At 20.1% G+C, this 24,250-nt stretch overlaps 6 protein-coding genes across 6 annotated transcripts; all 6 read right to left on the bottom strand.

Moving 5' to 3' along the window:
* Positions 1 to 1,190: 1,190 nt before the first annotated feature.
* PY17X_0318900 (PIR protein) lies at positions 1,191 to 2,264 on the bottom strand (the record flags this gene model as incomplete). The annotated part of the gene is made up of 3 exons (XM_022955014.1): positions 1,191 to 1,277; positions 1,366 to 2,142; positions 2,250 to 2,264. The coding sequence occupies 3 exons, from the start codon at positions 2,262 to 2,264 to the stop codon at positions 1,191 to 1,193; spliced, it is 879 nt and encodes a 292-aa protein (XP_022811501.1).
* Positions 2,265 to 4,965: 2,701 nt separating this feature from the next.
* PY17X_0318800 (PIR protein) lies at positions 4,966 to 6,089 on the bottom strand (the record flags this gene model as incomplete). Its single annotated transcript, XM_022955013.1, has 3 exons — positions 4,966 to 5,070; positions 5,186 to 5,965; positions 6,075 to 6,089. 3 exons carry the CDS (start codon positions 6,087 to 6,089, stop codon positions 4,966 to 4,968), a joined length of 900 nt encoding a protein of 299 aa, XP_022811500.1.
* Positions 6,090 to 8,654: 2,565 nt separating this feature from the next.
* On the bottom strand, positions 8,655 to 9,789 carry PY17X_0318700 (uncharacterized protein; the record flags this gene model as incomplete). The annotated part of the gene is made up of 3 exons (XM_718846.2): positions 8,655 to 8,720; positions 8,805 to 9,653; positions 9,775 to 9,789. The coding sequence occupies 3 exons, from the start codon at positions 9,787 to 9,789 to the stop codon at positions 8,655 to 8,657; spliced, it is 930 nt and encodes a 309-aa protein (XP_723939.2).
* A 2,390-nt stretch (positions 9,790 to 12,179) lies between these two features.
* On the bottom strand, positions 12,180 to 13,347 carry PY17X_0318600 (PIR protein; the record flags this gene model as incomplete). Its single annotated transcript, XM_022955012.1, has 3 exons — positions 12,180 to 12,242; positions 12,329 to 13,207; positions 13,330 to 13,347. 3 exons carry the CDS (start codon positions 13,345 to 13,347, stop codon positions 12,180 to 12,182), a joined length of 960 nt encoding a protein of 319 aa, XP_022811499.1.
* A 2,508-nt stretch (positions 13,348 to 15,855) lies between these two features.
* On the bottom strand, positions 15,856 to 16,949 carry PY17X_0318500 (PIR protein; the record flags this gene model as incomplete). Its single annotated transcript, XM_022955011.1, has 3 exons — positions 15,856 to 15,942; positions 16,032 to 16,826; positions 16,935 to 16,949. 3 exons carry the CDS (start codon positions 16,947 to 16,949, stop codon positions 15,856 to 15,858), a joined length of 897 nt encoding a protein of 298 aa, XP_022811498.1.
* A 2,824-nt stretch (positions 16,950 to 19,773) lies between these two features.
* PY17X_0318400 (fam-b protein) lies at positions 19,774 to 20,699 on the bottom strand (the record flags this gene model as incomplete). Its single annotated transcript, XM_722237.1, has 2 exons — positions 19,774 to 20,463; positions 20,631 to 20,699. The coding sequence occupies 2 exons, from the start codon at positions 20,697 to 20,699 to the stop codon at positions 19,774 to 19,776; spliced, it is 759 nt and encodes a 252-aa protein (XP_727330.1).
* Between the last annotated feature and the right edge of the window lie 3,551 nt (positions 20,700 to 24,250).

Below are 24,250 nucleotides of genomic sequence, written 5' to 3'. Positions count from 1 at the left end.
TAATATTTTTTTCATTGATTCATAATTTTAGAATATAATACCACGTATCCCAAATTGAATTTTTAACAAAAATACAAAAATGATTCATTTATAATGTGTTATTATGTGTATTTTAGATAATATTAATATTTAATTGTATAAAGTTTTCACAATAAAACAATATTTAAATATTAATTATTAGTATTTTACTAAATTATATGTATAGTCATATAATAATATCGTTATTCTATCTATCATATTATTTATAATTATTAGAAAAAAATATGATACGAAATATTATTAATATACTTATATTTTATTTTTTTTAATTTTTAAAAATCTAATTTATTTATACCTTAAAATATAAAATTTAAAAATTAATAGTGATTATCTATTATTATATGTTATGATAAATAAATTAAAGCGTACAAATCAACTTCTATTAATACAAGAAGATAATAGTAACTACAATTACAACTTCAAAAAATGTTAGAAGCATAACAATATTTTATAGACTATGTTATATTTTCGATTCTTGATCGATATTTATGAATATATATTTTATGATTACCTATTATATATTGGTAATATGTTTAATTAATCTTAAAAACAAACATATTAATATGAAGGTATATTATAATGTAGGTGAATATTCAAAATGAATCAATTATAATTATACTTTGATATATAAAAGTATTATACTGTTCGGTTATAAAAATACGATTTGAATCAATAAATATCATACAAATCATAAGTTTTACTAAATAAAATAAAGAAACATATTATGATATGCATAATTCAATATAATTATTATTATCAAGCTTTATATAATAAATAATTATGATATATCATAATATGAATTAATATATGAAATATAGACATTTTATTTTAATCATATAAAATCGGCATGAACACTCAATTATATATATTATAATATATGAAAAAAATGTGATGTGGCCCCTCTCATATTAGCTTATGCCCATTTTTGGTTGCATATTTAAACTTCATCTCGTGATTAAACATACGGGATGATGCATATATTTAGTAAGTGTTAAAATTATAAAAAATTAAATACCATATAATACTTAATCCTACCACAATATAAAAATTATATAAAATCATGTAAAAATTACTTCCCAATAGACAGTTTCTTAAAATATATCAACTATTATTACTATTCCTGGGATTATCACTACTCTTCGAATCACAAATTAATGATTCATTTTCTTCTTTATATTTTTTATTTTTTCTCTTAAATATTGTTTTTGAGATCGTTTCCGAAACCCAAATAACGAATACTAATATAAAATGTTAAGAACCGTACAGTTATTTGTTTACGTTTGCATACATATAATAAAAATTATTTTTTGATTCCTTATTATTTACCTTATAAGAAATTCCTAAAAAAAATGCTATAGCACCAATTATTGATAAAACTGTAAATAATTTGTTTCCTATCGACGAGCTTGATGATGTATCTCCAGATGTTAGTGCAGAAATGTTTGCTGTTATCTCTGGAAGGGATTTAAAATCTTTACATTTTTCTTTTAAATTATTATAATCAGTTGATAAAGCAGAAAATATTTTACTACGTGCGGTACCTTTAATATTACAGTCATTGTTAAGTTCTTGATATTTTTTAACAAACATAATAGCATTAGTTGGCAGTGTGTCATGTTTAGTCATTGTAACATCACTATACATACTACATATTAATTTTAATGCATCATAAAATTTAGACATATCTTCAATATTAATATTCAGCAAATCATTTCGTTCATCCATGAATTCCCCAAGATCTCCAATTGTATAAGCAGGACTTGTAAAACTTTTATATTTATCATTATTTTTTACATGTTGATTATAAAAATCGTTTATTGGGGTGTTTGTATAATTAAAATTTTGCTTTAGTTTGTAACTAAACCATGAAATTATATATATAAAAAATGCATTAACACTATTTATATCTTGACTTTTATTTTTGAATGCAGAATAACATTGTTCAAGTAACCATAAAAATCCAATCGTAATTTTATCAAGATCAGTATCGCAGTTATTATTAGGGCAGTACTTATCGTAATTTGTAATTCTTTTAATTTCAAGTTTTGCAGGTACGCCCAAATTATCAGGTAAATACATCCTCAAAATATCAAAATTTTCACACTAAAAAAACATTTAAAAAAATTGATAAAAATATGTATTAATAAAATGTTATTAAAATAAAACTTAATGGAGTTTATAGGAAATATAATATCAAAAAGCGTACATACTAGACTATTATTCATTATGGTGGAGTATAATTTATAATCTCTAGGTTAAGAGGGTACCATATATACTAAAATAGGTAATACAATTATTTAACCCTATATACAGCAATTATATATAGATAAAAATATTTTTATTATTCTTAATGTCAATTTAAAGATAATATCGAACAATATATACTTTTATGGTAGTTAGATAAATTGCCTTATTTTGGGGGTGTTTAAACATTTATTATCATATGTATATATAATACAATTTTGCATAAATTTTTATTCATAATAACACTCATATGAGCATTATTATAAAGATTAAAGTAACATTGTGATTGATTTAGAATATATCTTCTTATACATATGCTTTAATATAGAACATAAACAACGTCCTAAAACTTAAATACTGTATAAATCTAAAATTTAAAAAATTATATTATTACTATAATCCTTAAAAGTATATAAATAGTAATTTTTTAAAATATATTAAATATTTATATACCTGTTTCTTATAATATATATCAATATTTTATTAAAATTATAACATATACAAATTAAGTTAAATGCTCCATTTTCTATGCAAATAACATAATTTTAATATTACTTTTATTTAATATATATGCACTCCAATTATATTTAACATTTTCAATAACTTTAGTTTTATTCTTATATAATTAAATATAGAAATATATCTTATTATATAATTTTATAATATATTTTGCACATCTTTCTCACGGTTTAAAACGAGAATTAGCACTGGTCCCGTATTTATAAGCTTAAATAAGTTTTTATATGTAGATTTTTTTTAAAATAATACTTAGTAAATATTAATACATAAATAACTATTAATGCAAATTTAAAGTATAATGGAAACTGTGCGTAATTAAATTGATATATTGCTCTTTAAGAGGAGAGATAAGGGAAGTATGCTTTTTTAAGACAAGGATGTAGTCATATAAGATTTACTTATTCTACATAGTTTAATTATGTTTTATATTTTTTACCATTAAAACTTTCAACTAATGTATGAATTAAAAATAACTTAGAATTATTGCTTTTATATTTTAATGAATAATATTATACTACATATTTTATAATAAACTATAGAATTATCAATATTATTTTGCTTGGTAATGTTAGTTTTAATATTATCACATTAAAGGCATACTTAGTTGAAGGCTATAATATTTCATTTGATGTTTTGTGCATGCAATTTTATTCATATTACCAGTTTAATAATATATATAATGAATTTATACCCACGTATTGTATCAAATTAACATAATATATTTGTTCGTATTTAATATGTTTATCTATTGTTATTACTATTATTATTGTTACTGCTATATCACTGTATAGTACAATAAGATAATTAATTCACTCAAGAGGAATACTTTAATCCAATTAGTATTTTTCCTTGTTTGTTTTTTTTTAAAATATAACATTTTAGAACATATTATTTCGTAATAACAATGTATTTAAGTTATAGATTTAGAGTTTATATATATATATTATTTGTTCAAAGAAATTAATTATATATACTTTTTCTATATAATTTATATTAATATATAATTATAAGAATTTTTCACAATAAAACAATATTTCAATATTAGTTATTGGTATTTTATTAGATTATATGTATAGGCATATAATAATAACACATTATATCTATCATATTATTTATAATTATTAGAACAAACTATAACATTAAATTTTATTAATATACTTATATTTTATCTTTTATCTATTTTAAAATATAATTTATTTATACCTCAAAACTATAAAATTATAAAATTAATAGTGATTAATATAATATTATACCTTTATGAGAAATAAATTAATATATATATAACTATTCCTATCAATATAAATTAGAATATTAGCATAAATGCAAGGTATTGAAATGAAAAAATGAGTATTATATATATTTATAAATTTATTATATATATATAGTGTATTTTTTATGTGCTACTAAAATGTTAGAAGCATAATAATATTTTATAGGCAAGTTATATTTTTGATTCTCTATCGATATTCAATGCATCTATATCTTATGGTTATCTATTATATATTGGTAATATTTTTAATTAACAATAAAAATATATTCATTAACCTGAAGTATATTATAATGTAGAGGAATATTCAATATGAATAGAATTATAATTTATATTCTGATATATAAAATTATTATACTCTTCGGTTATAAAAATACGATTTAAATTAAAACAAATACGATTTAAATTAAGACAAATACGATACAAATAATAAGTTTTACTAAATAAAATGTTTCATCAAATAAAGAAATATATTGTCATGCATAATCCAATATACCCCTTGATTAACAAGCTTTATATAATAGTTAATAAGGGGTTTTATGTATATTTTTCCAAAAAATAGTAATAAAATATATAATTCGAAGTTATAATATTGTCACATTTAATATATATGAACGAATTAGACATAAGTATTATAACTTATAAAATATGTTGTGTAGCCTATTTTTTTGTTGCATATTTGGATTCTTGAACATCATTTCGTGATTAAACATGTGGGATGATACATATATTTAATTAGTGTTCAAATTATAAAAAATTAAATAAAGATATAATACTTAACTCGAAACGAATATGGGTTCGACAAATATAACCTCAACCATGATCCACAACATAAAATCTATATAAAAATTATGAAAAAATTACTTATTTCCAAATAGATACTTTCTTAAAATATATCAATCATTATTACTATTCCTGAAATAGTCACTACTCTTCAAATCATATATTAATGATATATTTTCCTCTTTATTTTTTTGATTCTTAAATTGAGTTTTTGAAGCCTTTTCCGAAAGTCAAATGATGAACGCTAATATAAAAATAGTAAAAAATAAACGTTAATTTTGTAGTGATGATATACATTTTAAATATTATATTTTTATCTGGTTTGTTATTTACCTTATACACAATTCCTAAATATATAAGTAATCCAAAAAAAATAAATGTCATTGGGATTACTGAAATTTTTATAGATGAATGTCGTAAAAATTTTTTTGTTGCTCTTCCTGTCGGAAGAGTTGGTAACTGTATAGGATCAGTAGTTCTCTTAGCACATTTAGTTTTTAATTTATTATAATCAGTTAATAAAGCATACAATATTTTACTATATATGGTATCTTCAATATTATAATAATCGTTGAGATCTGTATATTTATTTAAAAAATGAATAGCATTATCTGATAGTGTGTTGTCATATACATTCCTTGTAGCATTATCATACATACTACATAATAATTTGAATGGTTCATAAAATTTAGACATTTCTTGAATATTGATATTCAACAAATCACTGTTTTTATTTATGATTTCCTTAATATTTGTACATTTATTGGCATCTTGTATAATTTTATCATACTCTTGATTATTTACATATTCAGTATAAAAATCGTTTACTTTAGTGAAACTGTGGTCTGTGATTTGATTTAATTTGTAACTTAACCATGAAATAATATATAGAAAAATTGCATTAGTATTATTTTCATCAGAATTTGTATTTTGGAATTTAGAACAATTTTTTTCAAATAACCATAAAAATACAGCCGTAATTTTATTGAGATTAGTACCGCAGTATTTATTAGGGCAGTAATTGTTAGCACTATTAAAATCATTAAAAAATTTTGATGGTGTTTCTCCCAAATTATCAGGTAAATACATCCTCAAAAGTTCAAAATTTTCATACTAAAAAATCATTTAAAAAAAAATTTATAAGAATATGTATTAAGAAAATGTTATTAAAATAAAACTTAATTGAGTTTATAGTAAATATAATATCAAAAAATGTATATACTAGATCATCATCCATTATGATAGAATATAATTTATAATCTCTAGGTTAAGGGGTATCATATCATATATATATGTACTAAAATAGGTAATACAATTATTTAACTCTATATACAAAATTATCTGTAGATAAAAATATTTTTATTATTTTTAATTTAAATTTAAAATTCATATAGAATAACAATACAACATTATTACTAAAAGAATATTATATTTTTGTTTATATTAGATAAATTTCCTTGTTTGGGGGGTGTTAAATACATTTTTTATCATATGTATATATAATACAAATTTTCATAAATTGTTATCATTAATAACACTATATGAGCATTATTATAAAAATTAACATTGTAATGAATTTATAATATATTTTCTTTTACATATGCTTTAACATAGAAAATAAACAACGTCATATCTTTTGTTTTAATAAATGGTGCCCCAAAACTAATATACTACAAAAATCGAAACAATTAAGAAATACATTATTAGTATAATTTTTAAAAGTATATAAATAGTATTTTTTTTAAATATATTAAAAACATATATACTTGTTTCTAATATTATATACACTATTTTATTCAAATTGTAGTTTTTTCAAATTAAGTTGCATGCTCCATTTTCTATGCAAATTGTATAATCTTAATATTATTTTTATTTAATATATATAAATTAATAATACATTTTAATAATTCCAATAACTTTATTTTTATTCATAAATATTTCAATTTAGAAATATACCTTATTGAGTAATTTTATAATATATTTTGCACATCTTTCCCACGGTTTAAAACGACAATTAGCACTGAACCCGTATTTATTAAACTATTTTATGTTTAAATAAGCCTTTGAAGATAGATAGTTTTTAAAATAATACTTAGTAAATGTTAACACATAAATAACTATTAATGCAAATTTAAAATATAATGAAAACTGTGCGTAATTAGATTGATATATTGCCCTTTAAGAGGAGAGAGATAAGATATTTTTGCTCTTTTAATATATAAATTTAGATAAATATTCTTTAAATGTTCTGAATTTTTCATTATTATCTTATATTTTTTATTGTTATAGTTATCAATGTATATACATTCAAATAATTTATTAAAAATTCTATATTTTATTAATTCTATGTCAAAAAATGCGAATTTAGATTAAAATTTGATTATTAAATAAACACTAATAATATAATATGCATTAATATGGAATAAAAAAATGGAATTTAACGTTGAGTCTTTAGCATTTCTTTATTTATCCAGTTTTTTATAATATAAAACCACATATCCCAAATTGAATCTTTAACAAATATACAAAAATGATTCATTTATAATGTATTATTATGTGTCTTTTCGACAAAATTAATATTTAATTATATGATTATTTCACAATAAAACAATATTTCAATATTAGTTATTAGTAGAGTATTTTATTAGATTATATGTATAGGAATATAATAATAACGATATTATATTTATCATATTATTTATAATTATTAAAACAAAATATGATATTAAATTTTATTAATATACTTATATTTTTTAACTATTTTAAAATATAATAAATTTATACCTCAAACTATAAAGTTTAAAATTAATAATGATTAATATATTATTATACCTTTATGATAACAAATTAAATCGTATAAAACAACTTCTATTAATACTAATTAATTTTAATATAAATGTAAAGGAAATACAAAAAGATAATAGTAACTATAATTAAATCTTAAAAAATATTGTATATATAGTGCGATTTTTGTTGTATTAAAAAAATGTTAGATGCATAACATGCCTTTTATAGATAATGTTGTGTTATCGAATATCGATCGGTATTTTATTACTACCTATCATATATTGGTAATATGTTTAATTAACAATAAAAATATACCAATTAATATGAATTCATATTATAATGTAGGCAATTGTTCCAAATGAATTGAATTATAATTATGCTCTGATATATAAAATTATTATACTGTCGGTTATCAAAATACAATTTAAATTAAAACAAATATGGTGAAAAAAAATGAGTTTTACTAAATAAAATGTTTCATCAAATAAAAAACATATTTTTTTATTCACGATTCAAATAGTTATGGGTTAACAAGTCTTATATAATAGATGATAAGGGTTCTTATGTATAGTTATCCCACATTAGCAATAAAATATATAATACGAAGTTATAAATTTTCCACATTTAATATTTATCAACGAATTAGACATAAGTATTATAGCTTATAAAATATGTTATGTAACTCCTTCCATATTAGCTTATGCCCCTTTGGGGTTGCTCATTTGAACTTTTGAATTTCATCTTGTGATTAATCATACGAGATGGTACATATATTTAATTATCGTTCAATTTATAAAAAATTAAATAAAGATATAATTCTTAGCCCTAACCAGAATACGTGTTCAACAAACACAATCCTGACCCCAACATAAAAACTATATAAAAATTATGCAAAAATTATGATCAAAAATTACTTATTTCAAAATAGACAATTTCTTAACATATATTAATCATTATTACTATTCATGAAATAATCAATACTCTTCGAATAATATATTAATGATCAGTTTCTTCTTTATTTTTTTAGCTTTTCTCTTAAATGTTGTTTTTGAGATCGTTTCCGAAATCCAAATAACGAATACTAATATAAAATGTTAAGTATACGATTTATTTGTTAAAATTTGCATATATAATGAAAATCATTTTTAATTTCCTTATTATTTACCTTATAGGAAACTCCCAATAAAATTGATGCTGCAACAAATATAATTGCAATTGTAATTAGTGTATTTTTTGTCACTGGACTTTCTGTCACTGGACATTCTTTGACTGGACATTCTTTGACTGGACATTCTTTGACTGGACAATTTGTCACTGGACAATTTGTCACTGGACTTTCTGTCACTGAACTTCGTGAACAAGTTTCAAAGAATTTGATATCATTACATACAATAGTTTTATATCTCTCTTTAAATTTGTCATAATCTTTTGATAAACTTAACCATAGTTGAAAATAAGAAGTTCCTTTATTAATATCTAAAGCATTTTTAAGTTTTTCATATTTTTTATAAAATTCTCCAGCATTTTCTAAACATTTATTGCATTGACCTTTGTTTTTATTAAGTTCATCACCCATCTTACATAATAATTTAAATACTTCATAAAAATTAGATATATCTTTAATACCAATATTCATCGATTCTATTTTTTTATATATAACATCCTTTTTAACCTTACTATCATCATTTATTTCCTTATTATAATGACTATTTGTTACTACATGATTAGTATAAAACTCGTTTAATTTATTGGTTCCATTTTGTGTTTTTTGATTCAGTTTGTGACCTAACCATAAAATAGCGTATTCAGCAATTTTATCACTATCTAAATTCTCATCAATACCAGTACCATTAAAGAAATCTAGAAATGCTATAAAAGCAGAACTAATTTTTTTGTCATCATTATCACAATTATCATCAGGACAATAAATATTGGTATGACTTCCAATAAACGTATAATTTTTAGAATTTCGATCGAAGACAAGACCACGATCCATCAAGTTAATTACATCACACTACGAATATATTTTACGAATTAAACAAAAGAATGTATTAATATAAATGTTACTAAAATGAAAATTAATATAATTTATAGTTAATGCAACATCTAAATAATGTAAGAAAAAGGATATATACCAGCTTAATAGACATTATAATGAAATTCCGTTATAATTTGGAGATTATGTGGGACGATGTTATTTATATATATTGCATAAATATATGTTATATTTACTTAAGCTCTTTACATACCAATTATCTTTCGTTAGATATATTCTTAATTTTAACTTCATATAAAATAATAATATAGTAGTATTACTAAAATCATATTATACTTATTTTATGACGTTTATCTAAATTACCTTAAATAGAGGGTTGCTTAATACAGTTTTGATTAAATATAAATATGATGCATTTTATAAAAAAATTTATATTTTTACTAACACTTGGTAAAATTTATTGTAAAAATGGATATAATTTTATAAAGAATTTAAAAAATATATACATATCCTTTAATATTGAACGTAAACAACGCCCTAAAACTTAAATACTGTATAAATTTAAAAATAAAAAAGTTTTATTATTATTATAATCCTTAAAACCATATAAATAATAATTTTTTAAAATATATTAAATATTTATATACTTGTTTCTTATAATATATAATATAGTTTTTTTTTAATTATAGTATTTTAAAGTTATATCCTCCATTTTCTATCCAAAGTACATAATTTTAATATTACTTTTAATTAATATATATATATTCCAATTTTATTTTAACATTTTAAATAACTTTATTTTTATTCCTACATATTCTAATTTATAAGTATTCCATATTGGGTAATTTCATAATATATTTTCCCATCTTTTCCATTTTTTAAAACAATTAGCACTGAACCCGTATTTATAAGCTTAAATAAGTCTTTAGTTCATATTGTTTTAAAAATAATGCTTAGTAAATATTAAAAATATATACCTACTGATGATATTTTAAAGTATAATAGAAAACTGTGCGTTATTAGATTGATATATTGCCCTTTAAGAGGAGAGAGATAAGATATTTTTGCTCTTTTAATGTATAAATTTAGATAAATATTCTTTAAATGTTCTGAAATTTTCATTATTATCTTATATATTTTATTGTTATAGTTATCAATGTATATACATTCAAATAATTTATTAAAAGTTCTATATTTTATTAATTATATGGTAAAACAATGATAATATAATATGCGTTAACATGGAATAATAAAAGTAAATTTAACGTTGAATCGTTACCCTTTTCACAATTTATCCAGTTTTTTAAAATATAAAACTACAAATTCCAAATTGGATCATTAACAAATATATAATGTATTATTATGTCTTTCGATAAAATTAATATTTAATTATATGAAGTTTCCACAATAAAATAATATTTAATATAAGTTATTCGTAGAGTATTTTGTTATATTATATATATAGGCGTATAATAATAACGATATTCTATCTTTCATATTATTTATAATTATTATAACAAACTATAACATTAAATTTTATTAATATACTTATATTTTTTAACTATTTTAAAATATAATATATTTATACCTCAAAATTTAAAAATTAATAATGATTAATCTATTATTATATCTTATGATAAATAAATTAAAGCGTACAAATTAACTTCTATTAATACAAGAAGATAATAGTAACTAGAATTACAACTTCAAAAAATGTTAGAAGCATAACAATAATTTATAGATTATGTTATATTGTCGAATCTCGATCGATATTTTATGATTACCTATTATATATTGGTAATATCTTTAATTAATCTTAAAAACACATATTAATATGAATATATATTATAATGTAGAGGAATGTTCAAAATGAATCGAATTATATGTATAGATTCATATATAATATTACTATATAGTTTGTTGGAAAATTATAATTTAAATCAAAATAATAACAACACAAACAATAAGTTTTACTAAATAAAATGTTTCATCAAATAAAGAAACATGTGTTATACATAATTTGATATAACCATAGATTAAACAAATTTATATAATAGGCAATTATGATATATCATAATATGAATTCATATATAATCAATATCCATACTAATATATGCAATATAGACATTTTTTTAATCATATTAAATCGGAATGAACACTCAATTATATATGTTATAACTTATGAAAAAATGTGATGTGGTCCTTTTCATATTAATGGAAGTACTCCTTTTTTGGTTGTATATTTAGATTTCAGCTCGAAATTAAAAATTCTGAAATGGTAAATATATATGATCAACATTTACATACTAATAAATATTGTCAAATTATACAAAATTAAATACAATATAATACTTAACCCTAGCCCGAATATGGGTTCCACAAATACAATCCTAACCCACAACATAAAAACTACACAAAAATTATGCAAAAAATATGATAAAAATTACTTCTAAATAGACAATTACTTAACATATATCGATCATTATTACTATTCTTAAATAGTTACTACTTTTCGAATAATATATTAATGATCAGTTTTCTTCTTTATTTTTTTAGCTTTTCTCTTAAATGTTTTTGAGGTCGTTTCCGAAATCCAAATAACGAATACTAATATAAAAACAGTAAACGTATGATTTTTTGTTAACGTTTTCATATATATAATGAAAGTAATTTTTTAATTCCTTATTATTTACCTTATATGCAATTCCTAAAAAAATTAATGTTGCAATAAATATAAGTGGAATTGAAATTAATTTATTTACAAGTGATGAACTTGGTGATGTTGAATTATAATTTGATGCTTCAGTTTCAGAATTTGAGGGTGAAGTTGAATCATAATTTGATACTTCATTTTCAGAGCTTGAGGGTGATATTTCACTCGAGGAAACATGCATTTGTTTTTTTTTTTCCTTTGTAAGTTCTGGAAGTTTATTTCGTATATCAGAATAAGCAGTAGATTTCCCATAATTAGTATAATCATCTGATAATATAGACAACATTTTGTTATATGAATTGCCTTGAATATTACTAGAATTTTCAATAAGCTCTTTATGTTTACTAACAAATTCTTCAGCATGTTTTAAATATATTTCGATTTTACTAGAATTATTAATCATATTGCATAATATTTTAAATGCATCATAAAATTCAGACATATCATTAATATTAATACTCATCAAATCTTGTTTTTTATCTATAAGATCAATATAACTTGTATACTTCGTAACACCATCTATATGCGTTTTATACTCCTCGACATTTTGCATGTGATTACTATAAAAGTCGTTAAACTTGTTGATTCCGATTTGTGGTTTTTGATTTAACTTATAACTTATCCATGTCATAATGTATGTAAAAAGATTAATATTTTCATTTGCTTTATTCGTAAAATTTATAATATTCCCATAAAATTGATTAAATAACCATAAACACCCAGCATGAATCTTATCGATATCGTTATTGCAGTTTCTATCAGGACAATGTTTCTTGAGCATTGAAGAATTAAAATTATAATCTTTAGATTCTTTTAAATCATCGGGGAAAATCCTCCACAAAGTAGCAAATTCTTCACACTAAGAAAAAATTTTAAAAAAATAAATAAAAATGTCTATTAAAATGAACTTATTAATTTATAAATAATACAATACCCAAAATGTGTAATAAAAAACGTTTTTATTCAATAAATTGTATGTACCACTCTACTAGTTAACATATTTGGAATTTATTTTTGAACTATAAACTAAACACATCACGTTAATTCCATATATACTGCATCAAAATAGGGGACGTAAACTTGGATTCTCTATATAACAATTATCTATAGTTAAGCACATTTTATTTTTAGTATTAATATAAAGCAATAATACAATAGTAACATCATAGCAAATATATATATATTATTGAAATTAGCTAAACTGCCTTAAATTGAAGATATCTAGTGCATTTTTATCATATGTATAACATAATTTATTCTTAAATTCATGATTATTAATAATACCCACTATATTTTTATTATAAAAATTTAAGGAATTTTGCAATGAGTTTAAAATACATCTCCTTATATTATGTCTCAATATAGAAAAATACAAATTTGTTTCTCATGCTTTAACAAATATATTTATACCCATAAACCTATAGATATGTAAAAATTAATAAATATATTATTACTATAATCCTTAAAAGTATATAAGCAGTCATTTTAAAATGTATTTTAAATATTTATATACCAGTTTCTAATACTATATACCATGTTTTATTAAAATTACAGCATGTTCAAATTAAGTTACATGCTCCATTTTCTATGCAAATTATATAAATTTATATTATTTTTATTTAATATAGATAAAATTAAAAAGAATTTTAATGCGTTAAATAACTTTATTTTTATTCCTATATACTTCAATTTAGAAATATTCTTTATTGAGTAATTTTATAATACATTTTGCATATTTTTCCACTGTTAAAATAATAACTAGCACTGAAATCCGTATTTATCAAGCTATTATAAGACTAAATCAGTCTTTAAATTCATAGTTTTTTAAAAAATACTTAGTATATATTAAATATTAACAAATAAATAAGTATTGATGCAAATTTTAAAGTATAATAGAAAACTATGTTTAATTATGTTGTTATATTATCTTTAAGAGGAGAGAGATAAGATATATTTGCTATTTTAATATATAAATTTAGATAAATATTCGTTAAATTTTATACATTGTTCATTTTTATCTTATATATTATATTGTCATAATTATTAATGTATATACATTCAAATAATCTATTAAAAGTTCTATATTTAATTAATTATACAGTAAAACAATAATAATATAATATGCGTTAACATGTGATAATAAAAAGAAATTTAACGTTGAGTCGTTAGACTTTTCTCTATTAATCCAGTTTTTTATAATATAAAACTACATATCCCAAATTGGATCTTTAACAAAAATATAATCATTGATACCTTTATAATGTATTATTATTTGTCTTTTCGATAATATTAATGTTTAATTATATGAAGGTTTCACAATAAAATAATATTTCAATAATAGTTATTAGTACAATATTTTACTAGTTTATATGTATAGATATATAGTAATAACGTTATTCTATCTATCGTATTATTTATAATTATTAAAACAAAATATGAAATTTTATTAATATACTTATATTTTTTTCAATTAAGTACTTATAATATAATATATTTTCAATTTATATATACCTCATAGATTTAAAATTTTAAAATTAATAGTGATTAATCTAATCTTATACCTATATGCGAAATAAATTAATGTATAGAGAACTATTTCTATAATTTGAATTTAAAACATTAGCATAAAAATGAAATTATATATAATAAAAAATTAAAAGGATAATATACATATACCCATAATGTAATTTTTTATTAATATCCATATTTTTATTGATTATTAAAAATGTTAGATGCATAAAACATCTTTATAGATAATGTTGTGTTGTCGAATACCGATCGATATTTTATGAATCTATATTTTATGATTATCTATTATATATTGGTAATATGTTTAATTAATCTTAAAAACAAACATATGAATATGAATATATATTATAATGTAGAGAAATATTAAAAATGAGTCAAATTATAATTTATACCCTGATATATAAAATTATTATACTGTTCAGTTATAAAAATACTATTTGAATCAAAATAAATATGATACAAATAATACGTTTTGTTAAATAAAATCTTTCGTCAACCAAAGAAACATATTATGTTATATATAATTCAATATAGCCCCTGATTAACAAGTTTTATATAACGAAAATTATGATATAGCCTAATATGAATTCATATATAATCAATATCATATTAATATGTGCAATATAGACATTTTATTTTAATCATATTAAATCGTCATGAACACCCAATTATATAATAACTTGTGAAAAGTGTGATACGGCCCCTTTCATACTAACTTATGCTCCTTTTTGGATGCATATTTTGACTTTTGAACTTCATCTCATGATTAAACATACGGGTATAATACATATATTTAATTGTGTTCACATTATAAAAAATTAAATAAAGATATAATACTTAATCCTAACCCGAATATGGGTTCCACAACATAAAAACTATATAAAAATTACGCAAAAATTACTTCCCAATAGACAGTTTCTTAAAATATATAAATCATTATTACTATTCCTGAAATCGTCATTCTCTTCGAATCATATATTAATGATTCATTCTCTTCTTTATATTTTTTAGTTTTTCTCTTAATTTTTGTTTTTGAAATCGTTTCCGAAATCCAAATAACGAATACTAATATAAAGCATTAAAAAGCGTATGATTTTTTTGTTAATATTCGCATATATATAATTAAAATAATTTTTTAATTTCTTATTATTTACCTTATAAGAAATTCCTAAAAAAAATGCTATTGCACCAAATATCGATAAAACTGTAAATAATTTGTTTCCTGTCGATAAACTCGATGATGTAATTCTATATGTTTGTGCAGAAATGCTTGATGTTATATCTGGAAGGGGTGTACAATTATTACATTTATTTTTTAAATTATCATATTCAGTTGATAAAACAAACAATATTTTACTATGTGCGCTATCTTCAATATTATATTCATTGTTAAGTTCTGTATATTTGTTAACAAACATAGTAGCATTATTTGACAGTGGGGTGCCTTTTTCATTCTGTGCAATATTACCATACATACTACATAATAATTTAAATGCATCATAAAATTTAGACATATCTTCAATATTACTATTCAACAAATCGTTTTGTTCTTCTAGGAATTCCTTAAGTTCTGTAAATTTATAGGCAATATTTGTAAATGTATTATATTTACCACTATTAATTACATGTTTAGTATAAAAATCGTTTATTTTGGTGTAATAGTTCTCTGTGCTTTTATTTAATTTGTAGCTTAACCATGAAATAATATATTGAAAAAATGTATTAGTATTATCTTCATTGTAACTTTTACTTATGATTGTAGCATAACATTCTCCAAGTAACCATAAAAACCCAGCCGTAATTTTATCGAGATCATTATTGCATTCATTTTTTCCTGAATCTGTAATAGGGCAATAATTTTTGAAATTATTATTATCTTCTAGTTCTAATTGTGCGGTTTTGCTTAATTCATCGGGTATATACTCCCTCAAAAAATCAATTTTTCCACACTAAAAAACCATTTAAAAAAAATTGATAAAAATATGTATTAAGAAAATGTTATTAAAATATAACTTAATGAAGTATATGGGAAATATAATATCAAAAAGTGTACATACTAGAGTATCATCCATTATGATGTAATATAATTTATAATCTCTAGGTTAAGGGGCTATCATATTAATTTTATATATATACTAAAATAGGTAATACAATTACTTAATCCTATATACAGCAATTATTTGTATATAAAAATATTTTTATTATTCTTAATATCAATTTAAAGGTGATATGGGATAATATATACTTTTATGGTAGTTAGATAAATTACCTTGTTTTGGGGGTGTTTAATACATGTTTTATCATATGTATATATAATACAATTTTGAATAAATTGTTACCCTTAATAATACTCATATGAACATTATTATAAAGATTAAAGTAACATTGTGATGAATTTATAATATATCTTCTTATACATATGCTTTAATATAGAAAATAAATAACGTCCTAAAACTTAAATATTGTATAATATAAAAAATAAAAAATTATATTATTACTATAATCTTTAAAAGTATATAAATAAATTTTTTTTAAATATATTAAATATTTATATACTTGTTTCTTATAATATATACCAATATTTTATTAAAATTATAATATTTACAAATTAAGTTGAATGCTCCATTTTCTATGCAAATTACATAATTATAATATTATTTTTATTTAATGTAGATAAATTAATAATTCATTTTAATGAGTCTTATAACTTTATTTGTATTCCTATATACTTTAATTTAGAAATATTCCTTATTGGGTAATTTTATAATATATTTTGCACATCTATTCCACGGTTTAAAACGACAATTAGCACTGAAACCATATTTATAAGCTTAAATAAGACTGTTAATGCATATTGTTTTTATAATCATACTTATTAAATATTAAATATTAATGCATAAATAAGTATTGATGAAAATTTTAAAGTACAATAGAAAACTATGTGTATTAGGTTGGTATATTGCACTTTGAGGGGAGAGATAAGGGAAGTATGTTTTTTTAAGACAAGCATGTAGTCATATAAAATTTACATATTCTACATAGTTTAATTATGTTTTATATTTTCTAACATTAAAATTTTCAATTCATGTATACATTAAAAATGGCTTAGAATTATTTTCTAAATATATAGTTTGCTTTTAAATTTTAATAAATAATACTGTATTACATATTTTATATTAAACTATATTTTAAGGAAACTATATAATTATTAATATTATTTTGCTTAGTAGCGCTAATTCTAATATTATCACATTAAAAAAAAACTAAATAAAACTTGTAATATTTCATTTGATGTTTTGTGCATACAATTTTAATCTTATCATACCTTTAATAATATATATAATGAATTTATACCCATGTAATCGAATTAAATAAGCATAATACATTTGTTTGGGGTTAATAATATATTAATCTATTATTATTTTTGTTAATAATGGTATACCACTGTATACTACAATGAGATAATTAATGTACTCAAGAGGTATACATTAAATCAATTAGTAATTTTTTTGTTTCATTGTTTTAAAGTATAAAATTTTAGAACATATATACTATCTCGTAAAATGAAACATTTTAATACATATTTATTAATTTATATATAATAACCTAATAAAAATATTATTAGTCCAAAGAAAATTTATTATTATGTGCCTTTTCAATAAAATTAATATTAATATTTATTATATGAAGGTTTCACAACAAAACAATATTTCAATATTAGTTATTAGTAGAGTATTTTATTAGATTATATGTATAATCATATAATAATAACGCATTATATCTATCATATTATTTATAATTATTAAAACAAACTATAACATTAAATTTTATTAATATACTTATATTTTATTTTTTAACCATTTTAAAATATAATATATTTATACCTCGAATCTTAAAATTTTTAAAATTAATAGTGATCAATCTAATATTATACCTTTATAGTAAATAAATTAATGTATATATAACTATTTCTATCAATATTAATTAAGACTTTAACATAAAATGATACTATATATAATCGAAAAATAAAAGGATTGTATACATATATCTATAGTGTATTTTTTATGTATTACTAAAAATGTTAGAACCATAATGATATTTTATAGATAACGTTGTATTGTCGATTATTGATTGATATTCCATGAATCTATATTTATGGTTATCTATTATTACATTTCAATTGGATAACATTATTTAAATTAAATAAATATGATACAAATAATAAGTTTTACTAAATAAAATGTTTCATCAAATAAAGAAACATATTGTATTATTCATGATTAAATATAACTATAGGCTAGCATGTCTTATATAATAAATAATAAGGGTTCTTATATATTGTCATACACAAAATACCAATAAATATATAATTCAAAGTTATAATATTATCACATTTAATATATATGAACGAATTAGACATAAGTATTATAACTTATAAAATATGTTATATAGCCCCTTTCATATTAGTTTATGCCCCTTTGGGGTTGTACATCTGGGATTTATTTCGCGATTAAACATACGGAGTGATGCATATATTTAAATAGTATTCAAAGACAAATAAATATTATCAAATTATAAACAAATTAATAAAAATATAACCCTAACCCAAAACATAGATTCCATAGAACAAAATTATAAACCATAGTAAAGAACCCTAAACCCTCAATATAGCATATAATTTTATTAATAAATGTGTTTAAGTTTATTTACAAAATTATAAATATTAACTAAACATGAGTAAATTAAAATTCCATTAATATATCATATATAATATACATGCATAGAAATAAGGACAAACGAGTTTTTAACAAACAATAAAGGATAAATTAATTATGTAACGTGATTATATATTAAATTAAAATTTATATAATAATAAAACATAATAATAAAGAGTGGTTATCTTAATTTTTTTAATATATTGGGCATTTTATATACTTTAAAGAATAATTTAACATATTGATAACATCTAACAAATGTTTCAATTGAAACCGCTATACCTATAATAGCAAATGGAATTTGCATCCACCCTGATAGCAGTACCGCAAAAGAAAGCAAAATCATTAACAGTCCCCTCACTATTAATCCTTTGAGCATTTTGTTTAGCTTTTTTTTATTTTCAAAATGATTATTACTACTTAAATCGACCTGATTATATTCTGTCTCCAAGGAATTTACTTCATTTTCCAATTGGTTATAATTTTCACCTTCTGATACAGAATTATTTTCATCTGTTTTAGTTATTCTCTTATCTAGTATCTGTTTTATTGTTATTTCACTATCCCCGATATTATCAAGCTCCTTTTTTACTTCTTCTAATTCTTTTCGAAGTTTAAGAATTAATTTTTTAGTTCTTTTATCTAAACTATTTATATCGGGTAATGTATTATTTTCTTCATGCTTCTTTATATGTGAATCTATAGCATTTCGAAGAAATTTAATTTCTTCGTTATCATCATTGTAGTCATTAAGTTGATTTGCAAGACTCAAAGTTGATTGATAAAACTCATTTAAATCAAATTGATTGTCTGCATATGCTAATATTCTATTGTTTCTAAAATTTATTATATTCCTTTCAAGGCATAATTCCTGCAAAGAAATGAAATATTTATTAACATATATGTAATTAGTTTTTATTTTCCTATAAGTGTTTTACCAATACATGAAACAATAATATAAGGTTAATATAAAACAAATAGATACAAAAAATATATTGAAATATTATTAATAATAAAAGAAAATAATATTTAACTTACATTTTTGGTATATTCAAAAAAACAAATAATAATTGAAAAAAAAACAAATTTTAAAATATTGACTCTCATTTTTAACTTTATTCGTTAAATAAATAAAATAATAAATGTAGTTTGAAATAATGTTTATAACTTTATATTTATTCCCAAAATAGTAATATTTATTATTTTTTTGTTCTAAAATTTATGAATAAATAAATATATCTATAAAAAACTATGGAATTTATTTCATTTATTAATTTTTTGCATTTCCTATAGAATTTATTTATGTAACCGTTGTAATAAACTCCGTTGTATTCATCAAAAGTATTTATATATATAAATATTATATTATTCCTTTTTTCAAATAAATATTAATTTTTTTCTAAGGAATGCAACATTTTTAATATTTTAATTATAAAAATGTATATGTATATAATAATTTTCCCTAAAATTTATTTTTTGGAAATTTGCTATAGAAATAGGCTTTTAATATAATTTATAATACATTGATATATTTAGTGATACGGTTTTAATATTTTATAAACTTATATTTTTCTATTATTGTTTATATACGAACAAATTAATAAATATCAATTAAAATAATAAAATATTGAATACATATATATGAATAGATACACATATATACTGATAACATTAACAAATCATCGTTATTTACATTTAAATGGTTTATAATTTGTTATTGTTCCAAGTGAACCATTTATAATTAGTACACAGCCTCATATATAATGCTATTATTACAGTTCATTTGACATAATATGATTTAAACTGAAATAATTTTAACACAAATTATAAGCTTTACTAAATAAGTTTTTCATCAAATAAAGAAACATATTTTGATATCCATAATCCAATATAATCCCTGATTAACAAGTTTTATATAATGGAAAATTATGATATAGAATAATATGAATTCATATATAGCCAATATTTATATTAATATATGCAATATAGACATTTTAATCATATTAAATCAATATTAACACTCAATTATATATATTATAAATTATGGAAAAGTGTTATGCGTTCCTTTTCGTATTAATGATTATACCCCCTTTTTTGTTGCATATTTGAACTTCATTTCGTGATTAAATATATGTGATTGTATGCATATTTAATTAGTATTCAAAGATCAATAAATACGATCAAATTATAAATAATTAAATAAAGATATAACCCATCCTCTGAGAAAAAGAGTAAACCTTTAAGTTTATTGTCCGACTGTGCAATTGGTTTTTGTGCATTAATAATCAAATAAAAAATATATTTTAAACAATACATTCACTGATTTACATAAATTGCGTTTTGGCATTTTACAATTGCTTTATAGTAATAAAATGATACAAAATATCCTAAGTATGGGAAATGAAAAAATAAATTCCAAATGTGGGAAGGAAATTAAAAGTATATATAAAAAACAAATAATTCGTATGATTAGAATATTTTTATTATTATCATTAGGTAAATGCATATAATATATACATATAAAACAACCCTTATTAAAAATAGCATATGTATAAGATGTTATGTTGTGTGTTCATGTTAATGTTTTTTTAATTAAAAATTTTGTGTGCAATATAACTTATTTTATTTCAAAGTTAAATTTATTTATTTTAATATCTTTAAGTTCCAATGAGAATAACACGATCATGTGTATATATAGGCAATGATACATATAAATGCTTACACATATATGAAAGGTATTTGTTAATTGGTAAAAATATGCAGTGGTGTATTAAACGAAAAGTGGAATACCAAATAAATCTAATTATAATGACATATGTAATATATGGCAAAGTGTAATACAAAGAAGATTTGTTTTAGCCTTTCTGGTGAATTTACAATATTTTTGTAAAAGTACGCATACTTAATGGAAAAAATGAATGAAAAAATATCTACCCCCATAAAAAAAAGCTTAAGTCCACGTTCAAAATTAAAAAATATAAATATGTCAGTTTCTTAGCAAAACCTTATATATATTGCAAATATTTAATCACATTTAAATGAACCATTTCATAATATCGTTAACATTTCTCAGTTAATCAAAAAAGGATAACCTATTTATTTCACATGTTTTGCGATCTTTATGTAATAAAAGCACTCTATGGAAAAAATGTACATCCATATAAATTCTCTATATATAGAAAACTTTTATGTATCCAAGAACAAAATAATTTTTTAAAGGTTTTGTTTTTTTGTAAAATGTTATTTCAGTATTAAATATATTAGGCTTATCTATGTAATATTTATTTCATATAATTTTTTTGTAGTTATCAAAGTTTAAAACATCAATAATATGAAGTTATTTATAATAGTAACCTTTACGTGTTTTAAAAGAATATAACAATATTAATGGTATATAATCTATGATTAATATACTAAATTATTGGAATCTTGTTATTTCTTTTATAATAAGAAATGATGTTACAATACTAATCCGTATATAATTTTATACAAAAATATTTTTACTTTGTAACTTGAGATAATGTGTAGCATATGCATGAATATTTTATATATGTTGTAACATATTATTGTTTATTTAATATACTACATAATTTTAGGGCGTTTTTAAGAAATAAATAAAAAATATATAATGCCTTTAAATAAGTTAAATGTTCTTTATAAAATAAAAATCCAAACACTTTTGTTTTTTTTTATATGTACATTCTGTTATGTCTTAATATGCATATGTACATAACATATATTATTTTGATCCTCTTGCTAGCTGTGTGTGGCAATATTTATATATTATTCAAAAATACTTTTTATTTATTTCATTACATATTTATAGTAAATAAAAATATGAATTTATAAAGATTTTAAAAAGATAATTAAAATCATAATAAAGGATTAATTTTATAATTGATTCTTATACATATTTTTTGTGTAGTGTTTAGGTAATAAAATAATAAGTAAAAATTAACAAAATTATGTTAATATCTCATTATACAAGTATTTTTAATTTATATGTGTATTTTTTATTTGATTTCGTTTGATATATATTCATTTACATACTACTAATTTTGTTATACTAAATTAAATTATTTCATTTTTATGTTCATTAATTAAAGAAAATATAATCTGAAGTTTCACAAATTAAAAATATTTATATTGTATTTTATATAAAAGCAATTAATAAGCATGCATAAAAATCATATATGTTTTTGTTGTTATACAAAATTGAACTTTTGATTTGTATTTTCCTTTTTGTATTCTACTTCTCAATGTGATTCAGTGAATATAATCGTTTTTTATACATTAGGAGGTTTTCATTCCCATATATATCGAATAATATCTCCTTATTTTTTTATAAATAAATAACAATTATTTGTATCACTTCCTAATTTATGAATATATAATGGAAGATAAGAATAGTTGATGTGTTTATGTATAATATATTTTTTAATATTGTGTATATTATAAATATGTATATATTTGTGTATCACATTTGTCAACACATACCCATTCATAAAAAAATACATATACCGATTATAGGATATGTAAAAACGAATTACACATTTTAAACAATACAAGCATAAAAACGGAAGTTATCCCAAAAATAATATTAAAAATGGGTATGTAAAAATATAATCTTGCTATCCATTATTTGATATATATGTAAC

This window comes from Plasmodium yoelii (assembly GCF_900002385.2).
Source record: "Plasmodium yoelii strain 17X genome assembly, chromosome: 3".
Classification (NCBI taxonomy): domain Eukaryota; phylum Apicomplexa; class Aconoidasida; order Haemosporida; family Plasmodiidae; genus Plasmodium; species Plasmodium yoelii.
The sequence above is the reverse complement of the archived record's forward strand: the minus strand, read 5'-3'. Positions and strand labels throughout refer to the sequence as shown.